At 35.9% G+C, this 25,750-nt stretch overlaps 1 protein-coding gene across 2 annotated transcripts in view; it reads left to right on the forward strand.

Moving 5' to 3' along the window:
• FER (FER tyrosine kinase) overlaps positions 1 to 25,750 on the forward strand; it is a gene marked incomplete at both ends in the record, with an annotated part of 398,115 nt that overhangs the window by 58,569 nt on the left and 313,796 nt on the right. For both annotated transcript variants that reach the window (XM_080719602.1, XM_080719603.1), the window contains 2 exons: positions 14,002 to 14,124; positions 19,939 to 20,128. In XM_080719602.1, the coding sequence (XP_080575728.1) occupies positions 14,002 to 14,124; positions 19,939 to 20,128 (313 nt within the window). The remainder of the gene's footprint in view (positions 1 to 14,001; positions 14,125 to 19,938; positions 20,129 to 25,750) is intronic.

The following is a 25,750-nucleotide window of genomic DNA, read 5'->3' on the forward strand; positions in this document are numbered from 1 at the left end:
CATTCATCTGTTGATGGACATATTGGCTGTTTACATAGTTTGGCAATTTTGAATTGTAAGTATGTGAACATATATTAGTTTGGTATGAGAGGAATAGTTTGCAAAACTTTTCAGCCATTCAGTTGGCTCTCTGTTGAGGTTTTTGAAAGTTTCCTTTGCTGTACAGAAGCTCTTCAGTTTCATGCAATCTCACATATTGATCCTCCTTTAATTTCTTATGCCTTTGGGGTCTGTTGAGAAATGGATTACCTGTGCCTATGTGTTGAAGAGTTGGACCTGTTTTCTTCAAGGAGCTGCAAGGTCTCTGGTCTGATTTCTAATCCTTTGATTCATCTTGAATTGACTCTTGTGCAGGGTGAGAAAGTGGGTTTCATTTTTATTTTGCTGCATATGGTTAACCAGTTTTGCCAACACCACTTGTGGAAGAGGATATCTTTTTTCCAATGTCTGTTTTTGACTCTTTTGTCAAAAATCAATTGCCTATAAGTGTGTGGATTTGTATTCTGCTCCATTGGTATCTGTGTGTTTGTTTTTGTACCAATACCATGATGTGTGTGTGTGTGTGTGTGTGTGTGTGTGTGTGTGTGTGTGTGTGTTTTGCTGGAGATTGAACCCAGGAACATTGTACCTCTGAGAATCCCCAGCCCAATTGTTTATACTTTATTTTCAAACAGGGTCTCACTAAGTTGCAGAGGTTAGTCACGAACTTGAATTATCCTGTCTCAGCCTCCCAAGTACTGGCATTAAATGCATGCATTACCATGCCTAGAAATTATGCTGTTTTTATTTCTATGGTTTTGTAATATAGTTTGAAGTTAGATATTGTGATGCCTCCTGCATGGTTTTTGTTGCTGAGAACTACTTACAAAAATTTACAAAGACCTGTACCTTCTTTAATTATTTTCCTTAATATTATAAGCAATTAATATTGACATTAATTTTGATTAATTAATATCAAAATTAATTGATATTAATTTTGATAAATTTTTGATAAATTAATTGATTAATATCAATTAATATTGATATTAATTGATATTGATATAATTAATTTTGATATTCTTTTACTTTGGTTCTCTCTTTAACAAGAGATTGCATTTCTTTGTGTGGAAAAGTGATACTTGGATTCATAGTGCATGAGTGAACAATATCTATATAGCCTGAGAACCACATCTATCCTGTTGCCTATTTTTGAGCAGTTAATGAGTAAGAGTTTTCATTATTAAGTAATTAAAAACATCAAAATAATTTGTAACACATACAAATTATGTGAAATTTGAATATCAGAATATATGAGTAAAGATTTACTGGCACTCAGCCATGTTCATGCATTTACGCGTGGTCTGTTAGTGGCAGAGTGAAGCAGTTGTGTTGTGACAGCTTCCACATGTGGCCCTTGCTTGCTTTCACTTTGCTGCCTGGCACAATAGAAATCAGAGTGATATAGTTATAACAGCAACAAATGGATTGCCACAAATACGGATATACTGTAGCATTTTATTTACTTTCTATTTTCAGTACATGCCTATTGCATTAGAACAAGAAGAGAAAATGGATTATTTTAAGACACAGTAGATTGTTTTATTGTTTTTATTATTAGAGTGGGTTATTTTGTTTCTGAATTAAATGGCAAAGCATTGTGTTTATTTTGCAGTGACAGTGTGATGTGCTTAATATACTTAATTAAAATGATAGGCTCATGAATTGATATTAGCATTTGGTGGTAACAATCTCTATAGACATTTCCAAAGATGAGGTATATAAAATCTCATTAAATATTTGAGAGAATGTATAGTTGATTTTGATCATAAGTGCCTACTTTGAACTGCAATGAAGAGAAGTATTATCGTTAAATGATTTCCGTCTTTCTCGTCTGTACACTAACGTTACAATAACTTGTTTCTAATTATTATTATATTTTGAATTTACCAGTAAAATATTTGTGAATATTTATTTTCTGTTTTTATACATAATATAATTGATTTTGTTTCTTGGCGACAAAGCCTCAAACCTTTGATCTCTAAACCTTTATGGAGAATGTTGCCTTCTGTTACTGAGGATGACACCATCTTAGTCCATTCAGTTTTGTGAATCAATTTGTATCCCTGTTGGCCAATTTTTGCAATATTCTCTCACCTCTTAAAAAGAATCTTGATTTTACCAAGCTGTTTTTGGCTGTTATCACTTACAGTCTTAACTAAAGTTTGCCTCTGGTTGAATATTCACTAGAATTTTGGCAGGCTGTGTTCAGGTAATTCTTTAGAAATAAATAAGCTGAGAGATTTAGAAAAATGCAAAAGAATTAGAAGGTAGATGCCATTTTAGGAAGACAGCTTGAGGAAAATAAAGATGGTCTATTGAAGAAACAAATGGGGTTGTTGGAATAGAGATGGATTAGGCTGGGTATTTAGAGGTAATTGTATTTAACAGAAGCTCATAATTTAGCTTTCTTGATTAGGAGTCACCTGCTGTTTAATCTGTTGAAAAGCTCATAAAGATTTGTGTTATTGTATAGAAAGTCATCCATCAAGTGTTATGTCGCTGCCATTATATTTTAAGAAAGAGATGGCAAGAAATAGCTTATTTCTTCAACTTATGATGCAGTTATAAAGAAAAAGAGATACTAAAAAAGTTACTTGAGACAATTTTAACCCTTATTCCATTTTGTTTTTAATTAACCCAAATGTCAATTAAATTTACAGTATTGGATATTTTATTTAAGAAATATAAATGAGATAATTTGACAAGTCATTTATAATTTTTAGGATATTGTTTTAAAGAGTACTATAAAACTTAGATAATGATTATTGATGGTTAAAGGATAAAAATATTGTATAAATTCCAAAAACTTGTTATTATTCACAATAGATGCTTAGGCTTTTGCAGCTTTCAATAAAAGTACGTCTTTAAAAATTATTCAATTGAGAGCTGGGTGTGGTGGCACATGCTTGTAATCCCCGCGGGTGAGAGGCTGAGACAGGAGGATCGCACAGGTTCGAAGCCAGCCTCAGCTACTGAGTCCGGCTCTCAGCAACTTAGTGAAACCCTGTTTCCAAATAAAATATAAAATAGGTCTGGGAGTATAGCCCTGAGGTAGAAAGTCTCTGGGTTCCACACCCAGCACCACCCCCCCCACACACACACACTTACACACAAAGTTATTCAGTTGAGCTACAGTGAAGTCGTAGCTGAGTGGTAAAATGCCTGTCTAGCATTCACAAGGTCCTGGGTTCATCTCTTGCATAACAAGGAAATAAAATTCAGTTAATACATTGGAGATCATAAAATTTATAAAATTATTTGAAAGGATACAGAATTCTCCTTCTTTGTATAGACACCCTTATTGCTACCATGCAGGGTTAATTCATGAAAAAAGTTTATATATCTTTCCAGAATGTAGATATAAACAAAAGTGTTGGTCATCATGTAAATGAGAGTTATTCTATATAAACTCTTTTGTTTTTTGGTACTGATTTAAACCCAGAGACATTCTAAGTTGAACTCCATCCATTTTTGTTGTTTGTTTGTTTGTTTTGAAACAAGGTCTTGCCCAGTTTCTGAGGATGTCCTCAAACCTGTGTTCCTCTTATCTCAGTCTCTCAAGTACTGGGATTACTGGCATATGCCACAAAACCTGGAAGCACTCTTGATTTTAAATTTCTGAACATAAATAAAATTTTTTAATGGTGCACAGTGTTTTACTGCTTGCATGTTATATAACTTAATTAATTTGGCTATTTGTTGATGGACATTTAGGTTGGTTGCAGTTTTTTCCTTTTGCCAAGGGTAAATCCAGGTTTTGTGAGACCTGAAACTTGTAAAACTGAGGGAGAAAAGCATCATTAGCACCATATTTACTTTTGGCTATTGCGATTATAAGCAGTGCCTTAATAAATAGCTTACTGAGGCCCGGGTCGCGGGACCCTGGGCCCCGGGCCGAACTGCGCGTAGCACGCCAGACCCCTGGAGAAACCAGGCCCAGTAAGACACTGGGTTCTGGGCGGGGGTCGCGGGCGGGGCACGCCAGATGGGGCCCGGGTCTCGGGACTCTGGGCCCCGGCCGAACTGCACGTAGCACGCCAGACCCCTGGAGAAACCGGACCCAGTAAGACGCTGGGTTCTGGGCGGGGATCGCGGGCTGGGCACGCCAGATGGGGCCCGGGTCGCAGGACTCTGGGCCCCAGGCCGAACTGCGAGTAGCACGCCAGACCCCTGGAGAAACCAGGCCCAGTAAGAAGCTGGGTTCTGGGCGGGGGTCGAGCACAGGGCACGCCAGCTGGGGCCCGGATCGCGGGACTCTGGGTCCCGGCCGAACAGCGAGTAGCACGCCAGACCCCTGGAGAAACCGGGCCCAGAACAGAAAAAGATAAAGAAAAATATCGGAGAGGTGGTAAGAAAGCCGTTATGGATGCCAGGACACTGGAATGCAGACAAAACTTATCTAAATGCACTGGAACTTATGGAAAAATTCGCCGTGAAAGAGGACTGCTATTTCTCTATATTGTTAAGAATCTCAGACATCACATATAAGGAGAGAGTTTAGCGGAGACCAAGGAGAAATGCGGTGTTGAAAGAGTTCTTCGCGATGGTGGTGGAGACTTGTATTCAGGAGAAGCAGAAACCGGATCTTACCAACTTTATTTTTTTGGAGAAATTACACCAAATGTCGAATGCTACCATCACGCATGCTTAGGAACACTGGACAACATTCAGAGTGGAAAAAGAGCCTGGGAAGGATTTGAAACGGTGGAGGCAGTGGCAATGCCAGTGGCCAATATTCGGGGGAGGCAGAGATCTGATACATTACAACTGGAACCTTTGAAATAATAACCACAGAGACAGTGATCGGAACCTGCTGAGGGGTTAGGCGGGCGCCGGGGCCAGTGGCCGACATCGGAGCTTGCTGTGAGGCAAGGCCACTACTGAGGCCTCCGTGGCCGGGATTGGAACCTGCAGAGGGGTTAGACCGATGCTGGGGCCAGCAAGGCCGGCATTGGAGCCTGCCATGATGCAAAGCTTGTGCTAGGGCCTCCGAGGTCGGGTCCGGAACTTGCTGAGGGGTTAGGCTGGTGCTGGGGTCAGCAAGGCCGGCATCGGAGCCTGCCTTGAGGCAAGGCCGGTACTGGGGCCTCCGAGGCCAGGATAAGAGCCTGCCGAGGGGTTAGGCCGGTGCTGGGGCCAGCAAGGCCGGCATCAGAGCCTGCCTTGAGGCATGACCAGTGCTGGGGCCTCCAAGGCCGGGATCGGAGCCTGCCGAGGGGTTAGGCCGGTGCTGGGGCCAGCGAGGCCGGCATCGGAGCCTGCCGTGAGGCAAGGCCGGTACTGGGGCCTCCGAGGCCAGGATAAGAGCCTGCTGAGGGGTTAGGCCGGTGCTGGGGCCAGCGAGGCCGGCAGCGGAGCCTGCCATGAGGCAAGGCTGGTACTGGGGCCTCCAAGGCCAAGATAAGAGCTTGCCGAGGGGTTAGGCCGGTGCTGGGGCCAATGAGGCCGGCAGCGGAGCCTGCCTTGAGGCATGACCAGTGCTGGGGCCTCCGAGGCCGGGATCGGAGCCTGCCGAGGGGTTAGGCCGGTGCTGGGGCCAGCGAGGCTGGCATCGGAGCCTGCCGTGAGGCAAGGCCGGTACTGGGGCCTCCGAGGCCACGATAAGAGCCTGTCAAGTGGTTAGGCCGGTGCTGGGGCCAGTGAGGCCGGCATCGGAGCCTGCCGTGAGGCATTACCAGTGTTGGAGCCTCCGAGGCCGGGATTGGAATCCTGCCAAGGGGTTAGACCGGTGCAGGGGCCAGTGAGGCCGGCATTGGAGCCTGCCGTGAGGCATTACCAGTGTTGGAGCCTCCGAGGCCGGGATTGGAATCCTGCCAAGGGGTTAGACCAGTGCAGGGGCCAATGGCCAGCATCGGAGCCTGGCCTGAGGCAAGTTCACTCCTGCGGCCTCCAAGGTCAGGACCAAAGCCAGCTTAGGGGTTTGACCGGTTCAGGGGCCAGCGAGACCAGAACTGGGTCCTCCCATGAGGCAAGGCCGCTGCTTGAGCCAGCGAGGTCTGGATCAGTCCACTGAGTAGCCAGGCCACTACTGGGACCATCAAAAGTGGGATTGGTACTTGCAACGCAGCATGCACAGAGAAATATCGCAGAAAATATAAATCAGACGCTTCTCTTAATCAGCAATAACTAGGAGGAACAGGGCAACAGGAAGAGTTTGAGCTATAGAAAGGGCCCTATAGTGAAGCAACTAATGTGACCAATCAGAGGGTATGTAATACTGGAGGATGGAGCCTCTTTAAAACGCAGGAGGTACATAAACAAATGTATCAAAGTAAATCACCAAAGAAGTGTGGGATGGAGGGAGGGGGAGGGAATGGGACGGGGGCTGGAGGAGGGCTAATTGGATGATGTGTGCTTGTATATCCTCTCAAATCTTGTACTCCAATGTGATTGATATATGACTACAATGCACCAATTTAAAAAATAAATTAATTAAAAAAAAAGGAGAATAAAAAACCTCGTTACCTATTACGAACTACATATTGAACATTAGAAACCCAAAATAAATATTAACTTTAACATTATTTTTCTTTGTTATCAAAGACCAATAAGTAAATGTAAAATATATATTTCATATTTTTTCTCATTTAATTTTTTCTGCCTTTTTGTAATATAATCTCTAATTGGGCCAAATAAAAGAGGAGAAAAAAAGGAAAAAAAAATAAATAGCTTACTGATATTTTCTTTATTTTTTATTTTTGTATTTTTATTGTTACATTATAATTACATATAGTGTAATTCAAAGTGATACAAACATACATGCATATATCAGTTGGTGTATATGAGATAAGTTCTATGAGATGGAATTGCTTAAAACAGAGGATATAGCTGGGCATGGTGGTGCCCACTTGTAATTCCAATACTTGGGAGGCTAGGACAGAAGGATCAGTTTCACAGTAAGCCTCAGCTACTTAGTGAGGCCCTCCACAACTTAATAAGACCTTGTTTCCAAATGAAGAATAAAAAAAATAGAACTGGGGGTTATATCTCAGAGGTGGAGTACCCCTGGGTTCAGTCTGCAGTAACACACACACACACACACACACACACACACACACACACACACACAGGACTGGGGTTATATCTCAGTGGTGAAGTACCCCTGGGTTCAGTCTGCAGTAACACACACACAGACACACATACCCCAATACCCCCAAACAGAGGATATTTGTTAAGAGGGTAGACTCAGGATTGAAGGTGCTTGGGCTCTAATACCAGCCCTTCCATTTTTCCATCTCTATTACCTTGGCTCATATCCTTATTCTCTCTGTGCCTCAGTTATTCAGATAAAAAATAGTTTGTTGTAAAAGTTATATAAATTCTTAAATAGCTTAGTTATTATATAAATTATTTCAAATTCATTTTATAATATTTAACTGGTTTGTATTATAATACCATGAAATTTAAAAATGTAAAGAATAAGCCATTAGAACTGTTCTGTTGTATTTGCATATATATATATATATATATATATATATATATATATATATATACACAACGACAGTGCATAGTACTTTGAAATTTGCAAACTTCTTATATATGTTATCTATATGTAAAATATAATTACTGGGATATTTTTCTCTTCACTTAATCTACTGTAGTTTTTTTATTTTTAGGGGGAAGGATAGTGGTAAAAAAAAAAAAGAAAATTTATGTTTTTATACACCTTTATTCTTTTTTTTTTTTTTTTTTTGCTTTGGAGTCTATCCAATAGAATAAATTTCCTGAAAGCAAACTTGTTTAGTATTGTACCCAAGTGTCTAGCATAGTGACTAAGAGCATAAGGAATGTCCATGGTGAAGACTTGTTTAAATGAATAATTGAAGGCCTGAGAAGAGAGGTGAATGGAAAATAAACCAAGAAAAGAAGAGAATAAGAAAAAGTGGTATAGGAGAGAAACAAAAGATAGAACAGAGGAGAAGGTGATAAAGAGAGGAAAAGAGTTTCTTAATAAATTTGGCTCTGATGTAGCACAAGTAAGACAGCTGTGAGAAGCTGGTTCTTGGCTCTGTACTTCAGACGGGGTAATAGAAGGTGGCCATGGCAGGTTCTGAGGTAAGGGCCCTGTGTTCTACATGAGGATTAAATGAGCTAATATATAGGTAGCGTTTTAGGAACAGCAAAGTATTATTGATTCCGTTATATTCATCTAATAAGTAACTTAAAGCCTAGGTTGAAATGTAACTTTCTTGAGAATAATCTCATTTTAATATGGTAATACCTTCTTTGTCTGATAGTTACAATGTGAAATATTCTACACAAGTAAATTTTCCAATTAACTGAAGCCCATATCTCCATCATATTAAAATATAATTTTGCTAGATTTAATTGAAATATTATGTATATATGTGTGTGTATATATATGCATATATATACATATATATATGTATATATATATTAAAGGAAAGCTCTCATATATATTTGACCTTTCTCTGATAATTGTGGCCCATTATTATAAACATCATTGATTTTGCATTACTATAATATAGTAATGCCCTCAAAAACCTATTGATATTTATCATGTGGTTTAACTCCAAATAAACAACCTGGAATGTTTTTTTTTTAAATTAATTTGGTAGTCAGGAATTTAATCTAGAGGCTTCTACCTTTGAGCTATAACCCTAGTCCTATTTTATTTTTTATTTTGATACAGGATATCACTAAGGTGCTGTGGGCCTCACTGAGTTTCTGAGGCTGGCCTTGAATCTGTGATCCTCCTATCTTAGCCTCCCAAGGACTGGGATTATAGGCATGTCCCACTATGCCCAGTTCCAGTTGCTATATTTTGAATTCTTTTGATTATGTCTCATAGTTTTTCTGCTTGTATCATCTCTATTACATATTACTTAATAATTAAATAATTAAATTCATTATTATAGAGATTAAAACATTATAGATATACATAAACTGATAAAGGCTCTTTTGGCCTTAAGTCATTTCTTATCTAATCCCATACCCCTCAATTTGTTAAAATTTTATTTTGTGTTTATTTGGTTATTCTCCTATGCACTCAAACATGAACATACACCTAAATATATATACACATATAATGTTAGTCTACTTGGACTGCCATACATACTATCATATGCTGGGTGGCTTAAGCAAAATAAATTTATTTCTCAGAGTTATGAAGGTTGGGAAGTCCAAGGTGAAGCTGCCAACCTCTTCAGTTCCTAGGGAGGGTTTTTTTCCCCCTGACTTATAGACGGCTACATTCTTTCCTTGTGCTCCCATGAACCTCTTTTTTGTGTAAGTGGAGAGAGAGGGAGAGGGGAAAAAAGGAGGGGAAGAGGAGTGGGGGGAGGGAGGAGGGAAAAGAGGTCAGGAGGGAGAGAGGGAGAGGGAGGGAAGGAACAGAGAGGGAGAGAGGAGAATGGTTCTTTTTTTGTGTGTGGTTCTGAGGATGGAACTCAGGGACATTCTAACTCTGAGCTACACCCCAGCCTTAGTCTTTATTCTCTATTTTGAAACAAGGTCTTACTAATTTTCAGAGGACCTCACTAAGTTGCTGAGGTGGTCCACAAACCACAATCTTCTAGTCTCAGCCTCCAGAATGCTGGGATTACAAGTGTGCGCCACCATGCCTGACTGGTTCTTCTTATAAGGGCATTAATTCCATCATGAGGACTCCATCCTCCAGGCTGTATCTAATCATAATTACATGCCATAGACTTCATTTCTGAATACCGTCATCAAATTGGGAGTTTGGGCCTGAAAAGGTGAATTCTGGGGGGGGACACAGTTCAGACACATATACATATATAGGCACTTTATATATACTGGAACCAATATTGTTTTTTAATTTAAAACTGTGTCTTAGAAGAATCTTATATGTACCCCCTTTCTTTAGTGAATATGTGCTAGCAATTCTTTTTTTTATACATTTATTTATTTATTTTCAGAAAAAATCTATCCTAACATGAAATATGAACTTTAAACACCCAAAATAATCTAGAAAAAGAACACAGCTAGAAGATGTACATTTTCTGATTTCAAACCTTATAAAGCCACAATAATAGAAACAGTGTAGTGCTGCTATAAAGGCAGATATATAAACCAGTGGAGTAAAATAAAAAGCCTAGAAATAAATTCTTCCATATATGGTCAAGTTATTTTTGACAAGGTTTCCAAGAACATTTGGTGAAGGAAATAATAATCTTTTCAAAAATAATGTTGAAATATAATAGTTACAAGAAAAAGAATAAAATTGGACCCTTACCTAACACCATATATGAATATTAACTCAAAATAAATAAAAGACCTAAATGTAATCTTAAGACTATAAACTTAGAAGAAAACCTGGGTCATAAAACTTTACAACATTGAAATTGGCAGTGATTTCTTGGACATGATTCCAAAGGCACAGGCAACAAAAGAATAAACAAACTTAATAAAAAAAATATTGTACATCCAAAGACAATGTAAACAGAATTAAAAGTTACTGATAGAATGGGATAAAATATTTCCAAATGCTATATCTGAAGGTATATTAATATTCCAAATAGATATCCTAAAAATTAGCAACAATAAAAGCAAACAATAAAATTTAGAAATAGGTAAAAGACTAAAATAGATAATGAATCTCCAAAGATTTTTATATGACCAATAAACACACTCATTATTGAATATCACTCATTATTATCATAATATAACTAATCATTAAAGAAATACAAATAAAAACTCTAGTGAAATACTACTTCACATTTTTTAGAATGGCTATGTAAGATGAATTACCCTGTGCTCCAGCCATTCTCCTTGAGTTTGTTTCTATCTTTACTTGTAAGGTGTGTTTCTTGTAAACAGCAGATGGATGGATTCTGGTTTTTAATCCATTTTGCAACTTTATGTCTTTTTATTGGGGAATTGAGGCCATTTACATTCAGTGTGATTATTGAGAGATAACTTTTAATTCCTAACGTGTTAAGATTTTATTTCAGTTTGAAATACTGTTTATTCTTCTTTGCTTAGTTATCTGCTAAATGGAAAAAACTTGTTTCTCTGGTTCTGGTGTGTATTACCTATTTCTCCTTAATAGTTAATCGATTTGAGTATTTTCTCTAGCACTGGTTTTGAAGACATTAATTCCTCCAGTTTCTGTTTGTCATGGAAGCTTCTTATTTCCCCATCTAATTTGATAGATAGTTTTGCTGGGGAGGAAATTTTTGGCTGGAAGTTATTTTCTTTCAGAATTTTAAATATGTTACTCCAAGCCCTTCTGGCTTTCATGACTTGGTTTGGGAAGTCTGGAGTGACTCTAAGTGGTTTGCCTCTGTATGTCACTTGGCCTTTTGTTTTTGATGCCTTTAAGATTCTCTGTTTGGCTTCTACATTGGTCATTTTGACAGTTATGTGGTGTGGGGAACGTTTTCTCTGATCCTGTCTAAAGGGAGTTCTATAAGTTTCCTGGACCTGTGTATCGACCTCTTGCTCTATGTTTGGAAAATTTTCTGCTATTACTTCTTTGAGAAGATTATTGATTCCTTTGTTTTCACCTTCTTTTCCCTCCTCTATTCCAATTATTCTTAGGTTAACTCTCAAAATTGGCCCATATTTCTTCAGTGTCAGATTCCTGCTATCTGATTTTTTTTCTATGTTATAAATTATGTGTTCATTTTGGAGTGATCATCTTCTTGGAGTGAGATTTTATTCTCCATGTGGTCTAATTGATTGTTTATAGTTTGAATTAATGCCTTTACTTCAGTGATTGCATCCTTTATGTCTTTTAGACTCTCTCTAAATTCTTTTAGAAAGTCTTGTATTATTTCTACAGTTTTATTCCTGATTTGATCTTCTAGAGATCTCTGAATTTCTGTGTTATCAGGTTCTGATATTATGGGGTTGTGGACATTCATTGCTCTATTGTTGTTCCTCTTTCCCATGATTTCAGAAGTTTGTGCTTTCTCTGGGTTCTTCCCTGGTCACCACGACTTCACTTAGGGAGCTCTGCATCTCGAGTTTGTGGTAATCTCAGCTGCCATTACTCCTTTACTGGGTTGTATCACAATGTTTCAGATCTAGGGAGTTAATCGAGGCTGCACAAGACCGTGGGGGTGTTGGGCTGGGCGTTTTCCCACAGGGAGCTGCAACTAGGGTGTGGTATCTTTGCTACCACTTGCACCGTTGCAACAAAGCAATTGAAATCTCTACTTTAAAGATGATAAGATAGGCTTTCAAAGAATATTTTGAATCTAAGTTTAGTGGTACATGCCTGTAATTCTAGCCCTTGGGTGGCTGAGCCAGAAGTATTGCAGGTTCAAGACCATCCTCAGCAACTTATCACTAAGTTACACACACACTTATAACTTATCACTTATCACTCTCAAGAACCTAGTGAGACCCTATTTCAAAACAAAGAAGCCATAATAAAAAGGGCTAGGGGTATAGCCTGGAGGCCACAGTATTTCACACATACATACACATACATAAGCACAAAAATATTGAATATCTGAGAGACAGTTTCAAGGTGACTTTTGAAAAATATGTGTCAATTTTTTCATACCAACAGTGTATGAGTGTTTGTCTAATATAAATATCTTGTCCCTTCCTCCTTATCACCCCTCCTTTCCCTCCTCTCTCACTATATTGTGAATATTAGATATTATAAATATTTTTCATACTTGTCAATTTTATCAAGTGAATAATAATGTACTCTTTATTTAATCTGAAGGTATTCATTGTGGGTTACATCCTTAAATAATTCCATATATTTATCAATCATTCAAATATTTCTTGATGAACTTCTATTTGTGTTATCTATTTTCATGTTAGGTTATCTTCTAAGAGTTTTTCTGCAGTAAAAGGGCTTTTGCTTACAATTTGTCCTGCAAATATTATAGTGAAATTTCTAAGTTTGCCTTTCCCTTTTGACTTAATTTATGATCTCAAGTAAATTTTAATTTTTATAGCATTAGATAATCTTTTCAGGTTCACATCTTGCTTTGAAATGCTGAACATAAATATTTTACTGTGATATAATATTTGTGTGTTTTTATTTTGGAAATATTTTCATTAAGGATTGAATATATTTTATGCAACCATAAATTATTTAGTCTGTGAGTACATATTAAATTTGTGTATTAAATTATCTTCAGATCTATACAGAAAATACTTCTGAAGCATTATTATTATACATGGACATTGAAATAGCTCTCTATCAATTTAAAATGCCACACAAATGAGTTTCATAATACTATCTGCCTCATAAGATTATTATGAAAATTAAATGTGATAACACATGTAAATTATATACTAGCTACCATTTGCTCAATATCTACAAACTGCCAATCATTATAGTTCATTAGTGCATTTCATATTCTAGACAATGCTATGTGCCAGGTGTAATTATACCAAAATTACAAATGAAGAAGTAGATGCCATGGGTTTAAAAGTTTTCTTAGAATCTTGGAGAAGTGGCAAAGCTATAATGTGTACATATGTTTGTTTGAAAACAAAGAAACATGGTTCTCACTGTATACTTGTCTTCAGAAATGATATTAAATCTACTTAACTTTTCTTACTTTCTGGGTTTTTTTTTTTGTTGTTGTTGTTGTTGTTTTGGGGATGGGGATGGAACCATGGGGCATTTTACCTCCAAGCTATACCCCCTGCCCTATTTTTTATTCTTTATTTTGAAACAATGTCTCACTAAGTTGCAGAGGACCTCACTAAGTTTACTTTGTTTTTAATTTTCTTTTTGTATTTGAAAAAATTAGACTTTTTAGGCCAACATTGCCCCAAAACATTTACTATGAAAATGAAAATATTCAACAAGGTAACTAATGACCATACTTGAGTTTAGCACTTGAAACCTGGCTTATGCAACCAAGCAATGGAAATCTTTACTTTAAATTACATGTGGTTAATTTTTGAATATTATAACCTTAGACATATGAATGCTTTCTTGGTTTATATAAATTCACCTAATTTATGTGTTGATTAATAATGTTGACACTGTCATTCTAGGTTGAAAACATTAGCAGAAGAACTTATGCAGACACAGCAGATGCTTTTAAGTAAGGAAGAGGCTGTCCTGGAGCTAGAGCAAAGAATTGAGGAATCCTCTAAGACATGTGAAAAGAAATCTGAGTGAGTAAAAGAAGCAGTTTGAAGGAGGGAAGTTTAATTGATGCAGTTTTGCAAAAATACTTCAGTTACACAATATTATGGATAAATTTTCCAGAAATGTATAACTTTAATTTTTATTATAAAACTTTGCCTAGTTGAAATACTTTCTAGGACTCTAGGAGAGTGATTCTCTTTGGCCAGGCATGGGGATGCACACCTGGGACTTGAGAGGGTGAAATAGAAGGATATTAAATTTGAGTCCAGCCTGGGCAACTTACTGAGACCCTGTCTCGAAAAAATAAGAAGGGTTGAGACTATAGCTCTGTGGCACAGCGTACCTGAGTTAAATTCCCAGTACTACACACCACAGGCTCTCAGACACATATACATGAAAAGTCATTTTGTATTTTTGCAAATATGATGTGTCCTAGAAAAATGAAATTCTCTATTTTGTAGATATATTTGCACTGATTGTCTAAATTTTTAAACAATTTGAACTATTTTCTTCCATTTATGACTTCACTTCCCTCCTCATTCAACCTTCACTGTTGAATACAATACAACTTGCCCTTGGATATACCAGCTGACACCTTGAACTGTTTTCTGAAAATTTATTTTTTAGAAGATATCTTGCTGGGTGTAGTGGCACACACTTGTAATCTCAGCATTTGGGAGGCGGAGACAGGAAGATTGTGGTTTGTGGAAAGCCTCAGCTACTTAGTGAGGCCCTTTGCAAATCAGTGAGCCCCTGTTTCAAAATAAATAGAAAATAGGAGTGTAGCTCAGAGGTACAATGCCCCTGGGTTCTATTCCTAGTACTGGAAAAAAAAAATGAGAGACCAATATTATCTAGACATTGGCTTCTGTTGTGTTAGAAATAAGCAATCTTAGAAATTAGAAATTTATATTTTTAATTGAGTCAATTAATTAGAAAATAGTCATCTGCTTCATCTATAAAATCTCCTGAGATTTTCTATGCTGCTTTGTTGTACTCTTTTTTTGTCCTTCTGATTTCGGGTTTTGTAAATATTTTCTGGATCCTCTGCTTTTACTTATCTTGGTAGACTGTTACTGATTACACTGTATTTTTTCCTGCTTTCAATTTAAATTTTATCTAAAACTTACAGTTGCTTATCTGACCCTAAGTGGCATGCATCTCCTACGTTTGTAGGCATAGTTTCTGTAATGCTTACTGGACTGTAGCAATCTCTTGTGTCATACTCTCAGAGCCTGTTTGATTTATAAAGACTTGCAAAGAATTTGTCATGTAGTGGATTCCTCTGGTCTACTCTTGGCTCCTGCTTTCTGCACAACTTTTCAAATATTCTTTGCTTTTGTCAAATTCAAATTTCTGAATTTTCTTTCCTCATTGTAGTCAGCAGATGGACTTATAAATTGCATAAAAAATTAAATCATTAGGTGACAACTGCCTTACTTTGGGAAACTAGACAGCTAAACCTCTCCGCATTAGTACCTATTCTTTTTACTTAAGTCAAGATACTTTGTTTTAAGTACTTTTTTTATAATTTTTTATCTTATTATCTTTTACTTTCTTAAAAATTTTACATTTTTTGTACATTATGTTCACCTTTTTTTCTCAATTGGATCTTTGTGTTCACTCTGTGTGTGTGTGTGTGTGTGTGTGTGTGTGTGTGTGTGTGTGTGTTATTAGGGATTGAACTCAGGAGGATTCTACCTCACAGTTACTTCTGTAAGTCTTCAACTGAACCCAGGGCCTTGTACATACTAGGTCTACCATTGAATTATACCCTAATCCTTCAAATCCTTTTGTATGTATGTATGTATGTATGTATGTATGTATGTATATATGTATGTGTGTGTGTGTATATATATATATATATATATATATATATATATATATAGTACTGGGGGTGGGACCCAGGGCCTTTTCTACCTCAGGGCTATACTCCCAGACCTATTTTATACTTTATTTGGAAACAGGGTCTTAGTAAGTTGCTGAGAGCCTCACTAAGTAGCTGAGGCTGGCTTTGAACCTGTGTGATCCTCCTATCTCAGCCTCCCAAGCGCTGGAATTTCAAACATGCACCACCATGCCTGGCTCTGAATCCTTTTTTAATTTCTGTATTTTTCCCTAACTACAATTGGGCATTTTCTTTTTGTTGTCCATGTGTGTATGTCTCTATGTATATATTTAAATAAATATATAATCAAAAGCAGTTTTGATCTAGTTTTAAAATGGATTTAGAATTATCTTTACTTTGCAACAGTTTGCTTCATATATTATGTTTCTTCAAATGATAAAAAATAACACTATATTTCTTCACAAATACTGAAAATATTCAATTAAACATTCACATTTTAAAATTATTTCCAAGTTAATAGAATCATCCTGAATTTTTATTTCATCTAGAAATATAATCATTGGTTTTATCAAAATATTATAGTAAATAAAGTCAAATTCTTTAAATTTAAATTTACTATAAATATTTCCTAATATCTTTTAATATTGAAAACTCTTCAAGGAGAATAAACCAGGTTTATTCTCCAGACAGATTATTTAGTAACCCAAGGAGTATAAGATGATAAAAACATCACCTCACAGAGGAAACATTATATAGCATCAGTTATGTTTCTCCAAGTCTTGGTATCTTCCAAAACTGTAAAAATAATATCAAAATGCAGATACTGACATTGATACAATCAAGATACAAAGCATTTCTATGACAATAAGGTCCTTCCTGTACTTTTATGGCCATGCATTGCTCTCTCTTCCTACTTTCTTCTTAACCCTTGTCAACCACTAATCTAGTCCCCATTTCTACAGTTTGCCTTTTAGTAGTGTTATATTAAAGGAGTCATATTGCACTCAAGAGAAGACTTACTGCAGCAATGTGATACACACACACATACATATACACACACACCATATCATTAGAGAAAAACATTATTATTAGCAAAAACTAGAAGAATCCCCTTTCAGATTTCTTTACACTATCATCCTTTCCCTCTTCACCCAGCAATGATAATGCCATAACTTTCGTGTAATGTTGCTGCCCAGTGCTCCAAGACTTTATTTGGGAGCAGATCTAGGAACCTCTGTCCTAACATATATCAAATTTCCAGACACTCATCTGGGTGTGGTGGCTCCCACTTGTAATCCCAGTACTTGGAAGTTGAGACAGGAGGATTGCAGGTTCATGTCCAGCCTCAGATACTTAGTGAGGCCCTCTGCAACTTACTGAGAGCCTGTTTCAAAATAAAAAATAAAAAATAAGGCTGGGGTATAGCTTGGAGGTAGAATTCCCTTGGGTTCCATTCCCAGTACCGCAAAAAAAAAAAAAAAAAAAAAAAAGGAAGAAATTTCAAGATATTCAATTGATAATCAGATGCTCAGCGTATCCATACTATTTGCACAATCTATGTACAACAAAGCAGCCTTATCATTAGGGAGAAATGTGTCAATGTAAGGAACTGTTTTCCCTCCATGTTCCCAGCCTTGGGTCAATGTGGTATAAATAGGCCTTTCTAAAAACAGAAGTCTCAGGCCTGCTATGTTAACTCTTCAGAAAGTAGGTACATATTATCTTCCTGGAAGCAGGTGTTGTCATATAGTTTTGTAATCCAAAACCTTTCATAGAAGCAGTCATAGTGACTAGAATACTACATGAAAAAAATTAGCAGGGGGGAAACCCCCAAAGACGGCATATTCAGCATTCTCAGTGACTGCATATCCCCACAAACTTTTTGAGTATTTGTGTAAGTCACCAAATGTCTTAACAGCAGCAAGACCAAACCAACTGTAGAGGAAGCAAAGGGAAGGGGGGGAAATGACATGTAACAGTTCTAAGAACTGTATCTTGGATGGTTCTAAGAGCAGAAATAGTGTATGATCATCTTTTAAGGAAGAATCTCCACTTGTAGTGGAGGATCTCATGAGTAGATCTTAACAGTTAAAAATGGTAGATAGCTACTTGTTTTAATTTTGTTCTCAAAGAGGATGGGAAAATATTAAGTGTTCTAGTTTTAGGATCACAATATTAGTGATTTTCCTATTTATAGATAGATGTTTTAGGATTATTTTGGAAAATCCTATTATCCAGGGTAAGATAAAGGTGAAATAATAAGTAATGCATAAAAATTGGAAATACCTTTAGAAGTTACTTGTAAAAATAGAATTTCTTTGAAAATTATATAAAATATAGATTTGAATTTTTAAAAAATATTTCAACTTTCTGTAGTGGTTTAGTATTTTCTCCTAAATGAACTTTAAAAATATATGATCTCTTTGAAAGTTGCATTAATTTCCTCATAACAAATTGCCACAAATGTAGAAGATAATAAAAACAAAAATTTATTCACTTATAGATCTGGAGGCTAGTGTCTGAGTGAGTTTTATGGGCCTAAAACCAAGGCATTGAATGGGGAGGAGTGTGGTTAAGAAGCTATAAAGAAGAAACCATTAAGAAGCTTCATGTACATAGTGATGCAATCTTTCCTAGAATCTGGTCCTTATAAGTTTCTATTCATAAAATTGATTGTTTGAAAAATTAATTTCTCTAAAGGAATTCACTGAGAAATCAAAATGCCAATTTATTGTAGAAAAGCAATTACCAACTAATAAGCAAACCAGCATGAATTTGCCAAGAAATCTGTACAGATTAAAAAAATAGGTCATGGACTGTTGAATGATGATGATGATGCAAATGATAATTATCATTTATTGAATTCTACTTAGAGTAATCTGTCTTCTGGACATTTCTAGGTCTCTTACACATACTCATTAGTGTTATTTTCCCAGACTTGACTCTGTTCAGTATACTTTCCTGAAACTCACTGCGATACCAATATAATTGAGGACACTGTAGCTTTCTTTTGAGCCAGTCACTGATGTTGCACCCTCCAGTAAACTTAGAACTTAATTCCTGAAGCACAGAGAAGCAGAGTATTTATAAATAAATCTGATAGTGGAGTTCATCTGCCTACAAACAGTTTAAGTTTTGATACTTGTAAGTTTCAGTTTCAGAAGGTAACATTTTTTGACCTTGTCCAATTCAGAAATTTTCCTTAATTTATATTCTTTTGTGTCTTAATAATTTACCTTTGGCAGTGCATGACACTTTTTTATGATATTAATATGCCATACGTATGTGGTATTTGCAGAAATATTCCCCTCACATGTTTTTCTGTGGCTTTAATATGGGTAAATTAGTTTGAAATTCTCATTGAGGGCAGCCTTTAAGGGGTGGTACTCCAGAGGAAGGATAGGGAAATCTACCGTGTTTATGTTGGTAATACTTGAAAGATTTGTGGACTTAGTGATGCTCACTCCCTTCAATCACACTCAGCCCCCTTTTCTTGCTTATCATCTTTCCCTGACTCCAGTTGAAACATACACAAACATGGTGCCCAGGCTGTCACTTTAATTAGGTTGATTTTACCCTAGCCACATATCTGGTCCTAGTTTTATTACCTTTGAAAATTGAAATAAATTTAAGATTCTGCTTCTGTCATTTTCATTCATTTGTGTCCCTGCACTTCTGGACCTAAGCATCTATACTGTAAGAGGCAGATGGTTAAGAAAAAATGAGTACCATAGATCATTTGAAAGCATTGTATTTGAATGCATCTCAAATTTGGATTTTACTTCCACTTTCTTTTATTTTGTTATTGCTAACATTTAATAACTATTGTAGTAACTTAAAACCTGTTAGTTTCATATTTCTTATGATTCTTAAAAACTTATATAAAGAGAAAAATGAAAGTAAATAAAATATAATTTCTATTTAGTTTCCATTAATATCTTTACTTATTATGAGAATTAAAATAATTCATATATAATTTATTCTTTTTTAGTATTGTACTTCTACTAAGCCAAAAACAGACTCTTGAAGAGCTGAAACAATCAGTCCAGCAGCTGAAATGCACGGAGGCAAAGTTTGCAGCACAGAAAGAATTACTAGAGCAAAAAGTACAAGAAAATGATGGGAAAGAGCCGCCTCCAGTAGTAAATTATGAAGAAGATGCACGATCAGTCACATCTATGGTAAGATAAAGAGAAATCCAGTGAGAAGATTAAAGAGTAGAGTATAGGTAATAAGTGCATGCAAACATTCATTTTGGTTTGCTAAACAAATTATTACTCTTGTTAATATGCAGGTCCTATTAAACTTGTTTGTAAATGCAAAGTAGACTTGTCAGTCACCTCAGGTCACCTGGAGAGCACTTTCAGGAAGCACCTGTAGAGTCAGGCAAAAACCTCTTCTCTTGCCTTCAGAACTGAAAAGACTGTAATTGCTTTTATTCCTGGGAGACATCAGGAAGGTAGGGCATTATTCTTAAGATAGAAGTAAGAAATAAGGAGAAAGCTATTTATTAATTTTTTCTACTTAAGAACAGTAGAGTCTTATTTATCTCAGATTGATGGGGTGTTTATTATTTTTACCATACAAAATATAAATTTAGTTTAAAGATTTTTTTGGTCATAAATGATTACTAACGCATTTAAATTTACCTACTTGAAATTAAATTTTATTTTGTATACTTTTAAAACTATTTAATAATGCCTAGTGTAAGTTCCTTCTCTCTCCCTCCTTATACTCTCCCTCCCTTACTTTCTTCCTTCTTCCTTTTATCTACTATCTATCTATCTACCATCTATCATGCTGTTGGTTTTAACTGAGAGGTTATTTTGTTCAGTAGTTTAATAATGGTATCTCCAGACATTTTTTGTTGCAATAACTATAGGATGCTATTGGTATCTAGAGGCTGTTAAACATCCTAAGATGCACAGAACAGCCCCTCTATTCACATCGCCATTGAAAATTATCCATCCACAAATGTCAGTAGTGTCATGGTTGGAAAAGCTTGAGCTATAATCCTTATTTATTTGTTTTGTTTTTATTGTTGTTGGTATTTTAGTAATTTTTAGTTTATGGTTCTAAAAATATAATTTGATTATTAAATAGATTCAAATGTCTCCATAGGAAAGAAAGCTACATTTTAAACTGTGATAAATGTGGAAATGAATATTGAGTGTTTAAAATATTGTGGTTATTTTATTGCTATTTTTGTTATTAACTGAGCCATACTAATCTACACATCACTTTGTGAATTGTGATTCCTTGCTCTTCGGTACTGTCCTGCTTACAAAGATATTAGCAAATATATTAGGTTTTCTTTCTTGCTTAATGACTTTGTTTAACTATCTGGAATATACTATATTCTTTCAGAGGAGCTTCTAGAATATTTTTTTAACTTGGCTTTTGAACACCTTAAATATTTTGCTCTATGTGTGTTAAAATGTTTCCTTATCTTCATTTGGGTGTGGAATTGACTAGTTAGTTAGTCAATGGCTTGACTTAATGGCTAATTGGCTAATAATAACTAATTTATTTTCAGTAATTTTATGTCCAAGCTGGCATTATGATATAATAATAGATATTTAATATAACAATTAATTCTCCTTTTATTAAGAATGTTGTAGTTATATGATATTTAATCTTTCATGATCATTGAAGAAAAGCCTTGTTCACCAAATTAATTGAATAAAAAGTGTTTTAGAGAGAGTATATAATAAAGTTTAAGAGAACAATCCCTTTTTTTGTATCTTCAGGTTTTTCTCGTATACCCATTAAGTGGTGATAATACCTTGTTAATTTTTTACAAAATGGTAGCTCACACCTGCAGTTTCATTACTTAGGAGCCTGAGACAGAAGGATCACAGGTTTAAGGCCAACGTGCAGTAACTTAGCAAGACTTTGTTTCAAAATAAAAAATTAAGCTAGGTGTGATGGCATACACCTATAATCTCAGTCTTTGGGAGGCTGAGAAAGGAGAATGTAAAGTTCGAAGCCAGACTCAGCAATTTAGTGAGGTTTTCAGCCCTTTAGTGAAAGCCCGATTCCAAATTAAAAATAAAATAGATCTAGGTGTGTAGCTCAGAGGTGGGATGCCTCTGGGTTTAATCTCTAGCAACACACCCACACAAAAATAAATAAATGAAAAATTAAAAGGACTAGGGGTCAAGTGGCCCTTAGTTCAGTCCTCAATATTACAAAACCAAAGAAACAAAAAATTAAAGTGGTTCCTCATGTTTTAATTCACATAATTTGTTTTATATATTTGGAATATTAATTATAAGGATGTTAAAAGCATAATTCAGTAGAAAGGCAAAAAGTAATTGCTTGGGAAGGAAAGGAGGGAAGTTTCCAGAATAAATTCCTGAAGTGGGTGAGAGAGGATGTAATGTAGTAATGCAGTAGGTTGGCTTTAGTATTTGCACAGTAATTGCCTAGCATGATGGTGGTTCCTGATAGGTGGGCAAATGTGGTGGTGAAAAAGGTTTTATGAATGTTCTTTTCTGATTTCTTTGAATTCTAAGTGAAGTAGAAGTCAAGGTCATTGGCTAAGAGTGAAGGTGTAAGAAGAGGTATTGGATGTTTGAGGAACAAGAGAAGAGGTTAAAACCCTCTTCTAGGAGAATAGGAGAATGAATGAACTAGGACAATATAATGTAGTTGTGGTAGCAGACCACACTGAGGTTGTGGTCCTGCCCCATACAACCTAGAATGTATGGAGTACTGTGGACCACAGATTTAATGTGGGACTTGTCAGCATGGTTGTATTTTTTTTTTCTATCAAAAAAATTTTTAGCCAAACTGACATGATACAGAGTAGGCTGCCTCAAGAGTTGGATTTATTTAAGGCTGTATTTTTGCTATGTATGTAACATGAGTGAAGTAAGAAAGGACAAAGGAGGAAAGTTTCATGCAAGAAAGTGACTAATGATTGTCTCAAGAATTAAAGCTGTTTAAGGGAGAGGCAAAGTACTAAGAAGAGAGTGGTGGTTAAAAAAGTAGTAGGCTCAGACTGCTAAGACAACAGATTATAAACAGTTAAGTATAAACTTTAAATAGCAATATTTATCTTCCAGCTGTCACCTTAGAATTTAAGAAAAAGTATTTTCGGAAGATAGGTTGTTAAATCTTGTTAAATCATTTGGTGGTGACATGAGAGGTTAGATAGCTGGATCTTAAATTTTTATATTTACCATTGTTCTTCTCATCCTGAATCTATTAGCAGAGTCAATAATAAAAATTAAACACATACACCTGTAAGGGAAATATAATAAGCAATATTAACCTTATATCTGTCATAAGAATAAAAAATTGCCATTTTATAAATCATAAAATTAATAGTTTGGATTTGAGAGTATTTCTAAACCTTAAGATTAACCTAGAAAGATTAGTCCTTTCATTTATACTCTGAAGCTTATAGACTACTGGAAGAGACTAAACTCATTTGAACTTTGGCAATGCTTTATTAAATAGTACATTTAGAGAAAATGTCTTTGAGGCTTATTGCAAAAGGTAAGGTACAGTGATACTTTATGGAAGGTATTTTGAACTGTACTATTAATATTTATTTTGTTTGGCTGCCTGTAATACTGGTCTAAGAGTTTTGTCATATTGATTAGATCAATTAAATTAGATTTTTTTTAATTTTATATACATTTTTCTCATTTATTGGAGATCAAGAAGTATGCCAAGTAGACATGCACTCCAAAATGTGGAGCATGTTGAGTTAAACCTAAAGAAACAATACTACTGAATTCAGGGATTTTCTAACCATTAATATCAAATGCATAAAAGGGGAAATATTGTATGGAATTCAGTCTCTGAAAATATTGTCCTAACTCCCTTTCATAGAGCCTCCTGAAGGGACCACAGTGAAAAAAAAAATACTTTGGGAAATGCTGAGCTAGAAGATAAATCCTTTCTCATCAAATTGGGATAATGACAGATTAAATGTGCTGATAATTCTGAAGGCATTTTGAGTTGCTTAAGCATTCAATAAAGCCAAGGATTATTTTATATAATACTTCAAGTCTAGCTCTTGAGGGAAAGAAGGATCTGCCTTCTGAAGCAAGTTAGGAGGATGAATTCACTGTTGGCTTCCCTTAGATAGTGATGAAAATTTTCTAATTCCTCAGTAAACATTGTCTGTCTCTACACACACACACACACACACACACACACACACACACACACACACACACACACATTTCCAAAGCACTTTTATGTGTTTTTAGCTGGCTAGTTGTAAAAACATAGTATATTTGCATTCCGTTTTTGTTGAATTGAGAAATTGGTCTTCTTTTTTACTCCAGAATAATGTAGTTATTTTATCCTGGAAACAGCATGTGCTGTGGACCAAATATAATAATTTTCATTGGAAGAATCTCCCTTATTTGTCAAATATAATCAAATAGATTTGATGGCACCATATATGAGTTCTCATTTTAAAAATATGTTTAGCTATTCTATAAGCTAATTGCCTTTACTTTGATGTTTCTGAAATCGCACATTTTGTTTAAGTCCTTTTTCTAGATTACCTATATATTTATCTTCTCTTTATATCTTATTGAGTTAAGTTTACTTAGATGAATAGCAATAGCAATAAAGTCCTATTCTGTTACATTTTCGACCAGTGAAGTATCTGATTTGTTAAAAATCATCTGTCATTATGACTCAGTGTAATCCATTTTATGGTAGTATCTGATATTTCAGTTTTATGCTCTGAACACTAAATTAGACTAAAGTCAACCCAGACATAATATTGACAATGTCATTATAGCTTTATCTATTTTTATTAGGAGGTACATTTCTTTTTCTTTCAATATGTAATATAAATGTTAATTTTAGGCATTATTCACATAATGGCAACTCACTGAGAAAAGTATCAGCCCCAGATGTAGGAGACAGGAGTTGAGCTTTGTCTCTTCTGTGTAGCTGTGGTTAGGCTACTTAACCTGTCCTAGTTTACCTTTCTATAGAAGGAAGAAATGAATATTTTGCCTTGTTTGTCCTAGAGATTTCTGTGACACTGAATACCAGTTGAACTTCCTTAATATAAGAATATTTTAAGAAAAACTAAAGATTGTCCTGTGTGTTGAGTAAATGTTAATTTAAACCTTAAACTCATATTACATAACGAATAAATATCAGATATATTAAATACTCAAATATAAAAAATAAATTCAAAAGTTTTAAAAAGAAGTATATAAACAAAAATTAAACTTCTAGGAAGATGGCGACATAGAAAAGCTGTGTTTGCAAATCCCGCTAACACTTGATCTCTAATGCCACAAAATCAGTGCTTTTCATAGCCAAAAATATCTATCAGCAGAGAAATAGAAACTGTAAATACAAGGGACAGAGAAAAAGAAGACTAGAAGGACAATCAGAGACCGGAGAAGAAACCAGGCCGCATTGTGGCAGAGGAGCGGTGCTGGCACCATCTTGCCTCACAGCGCGAGGCTCCAGAGAAGAAAGGTAAACTAGGAGCTGAGGCAAGCAGCTGTGGATCATTTGAGTGTAGTTCAGCGGTTCGTTTACAGCAAAGAGCTACTAAAGCTCCCAGTGGCCAAGCTAATCACGCTCTCCAGGGACCCAGAGTGGAACTCAAAGTCAGAAAAGAAATATGCCAGCCTCACAGCCAAGGGTGTGGCAGCGGCACCATATTGCCAGCAGCTGCAGAGAGTTCACCCACTTGCACGACAGATTCAGATCAGTGCACACAACAACCGTAAGTGAAATTGCGGCCCCTACAGGACAACTCCCAGCACCTTACCCCCAGGGACTTGCACAGCTTTGATAATCTCCCT

This window comes from Muscardinus avellanarius (genome assembly GCF_963383645.1).
Source record: "Muscardinus avellanarius genome assembly, chromosome: 1".
Classification (NCBI taxonomy): domain Eukaryota; kingdom Metazoa; phylum Chordata; class Mammalia; order Rodentia; family Gliridae; genus Muscardinus; species Muscardinus avellanarius.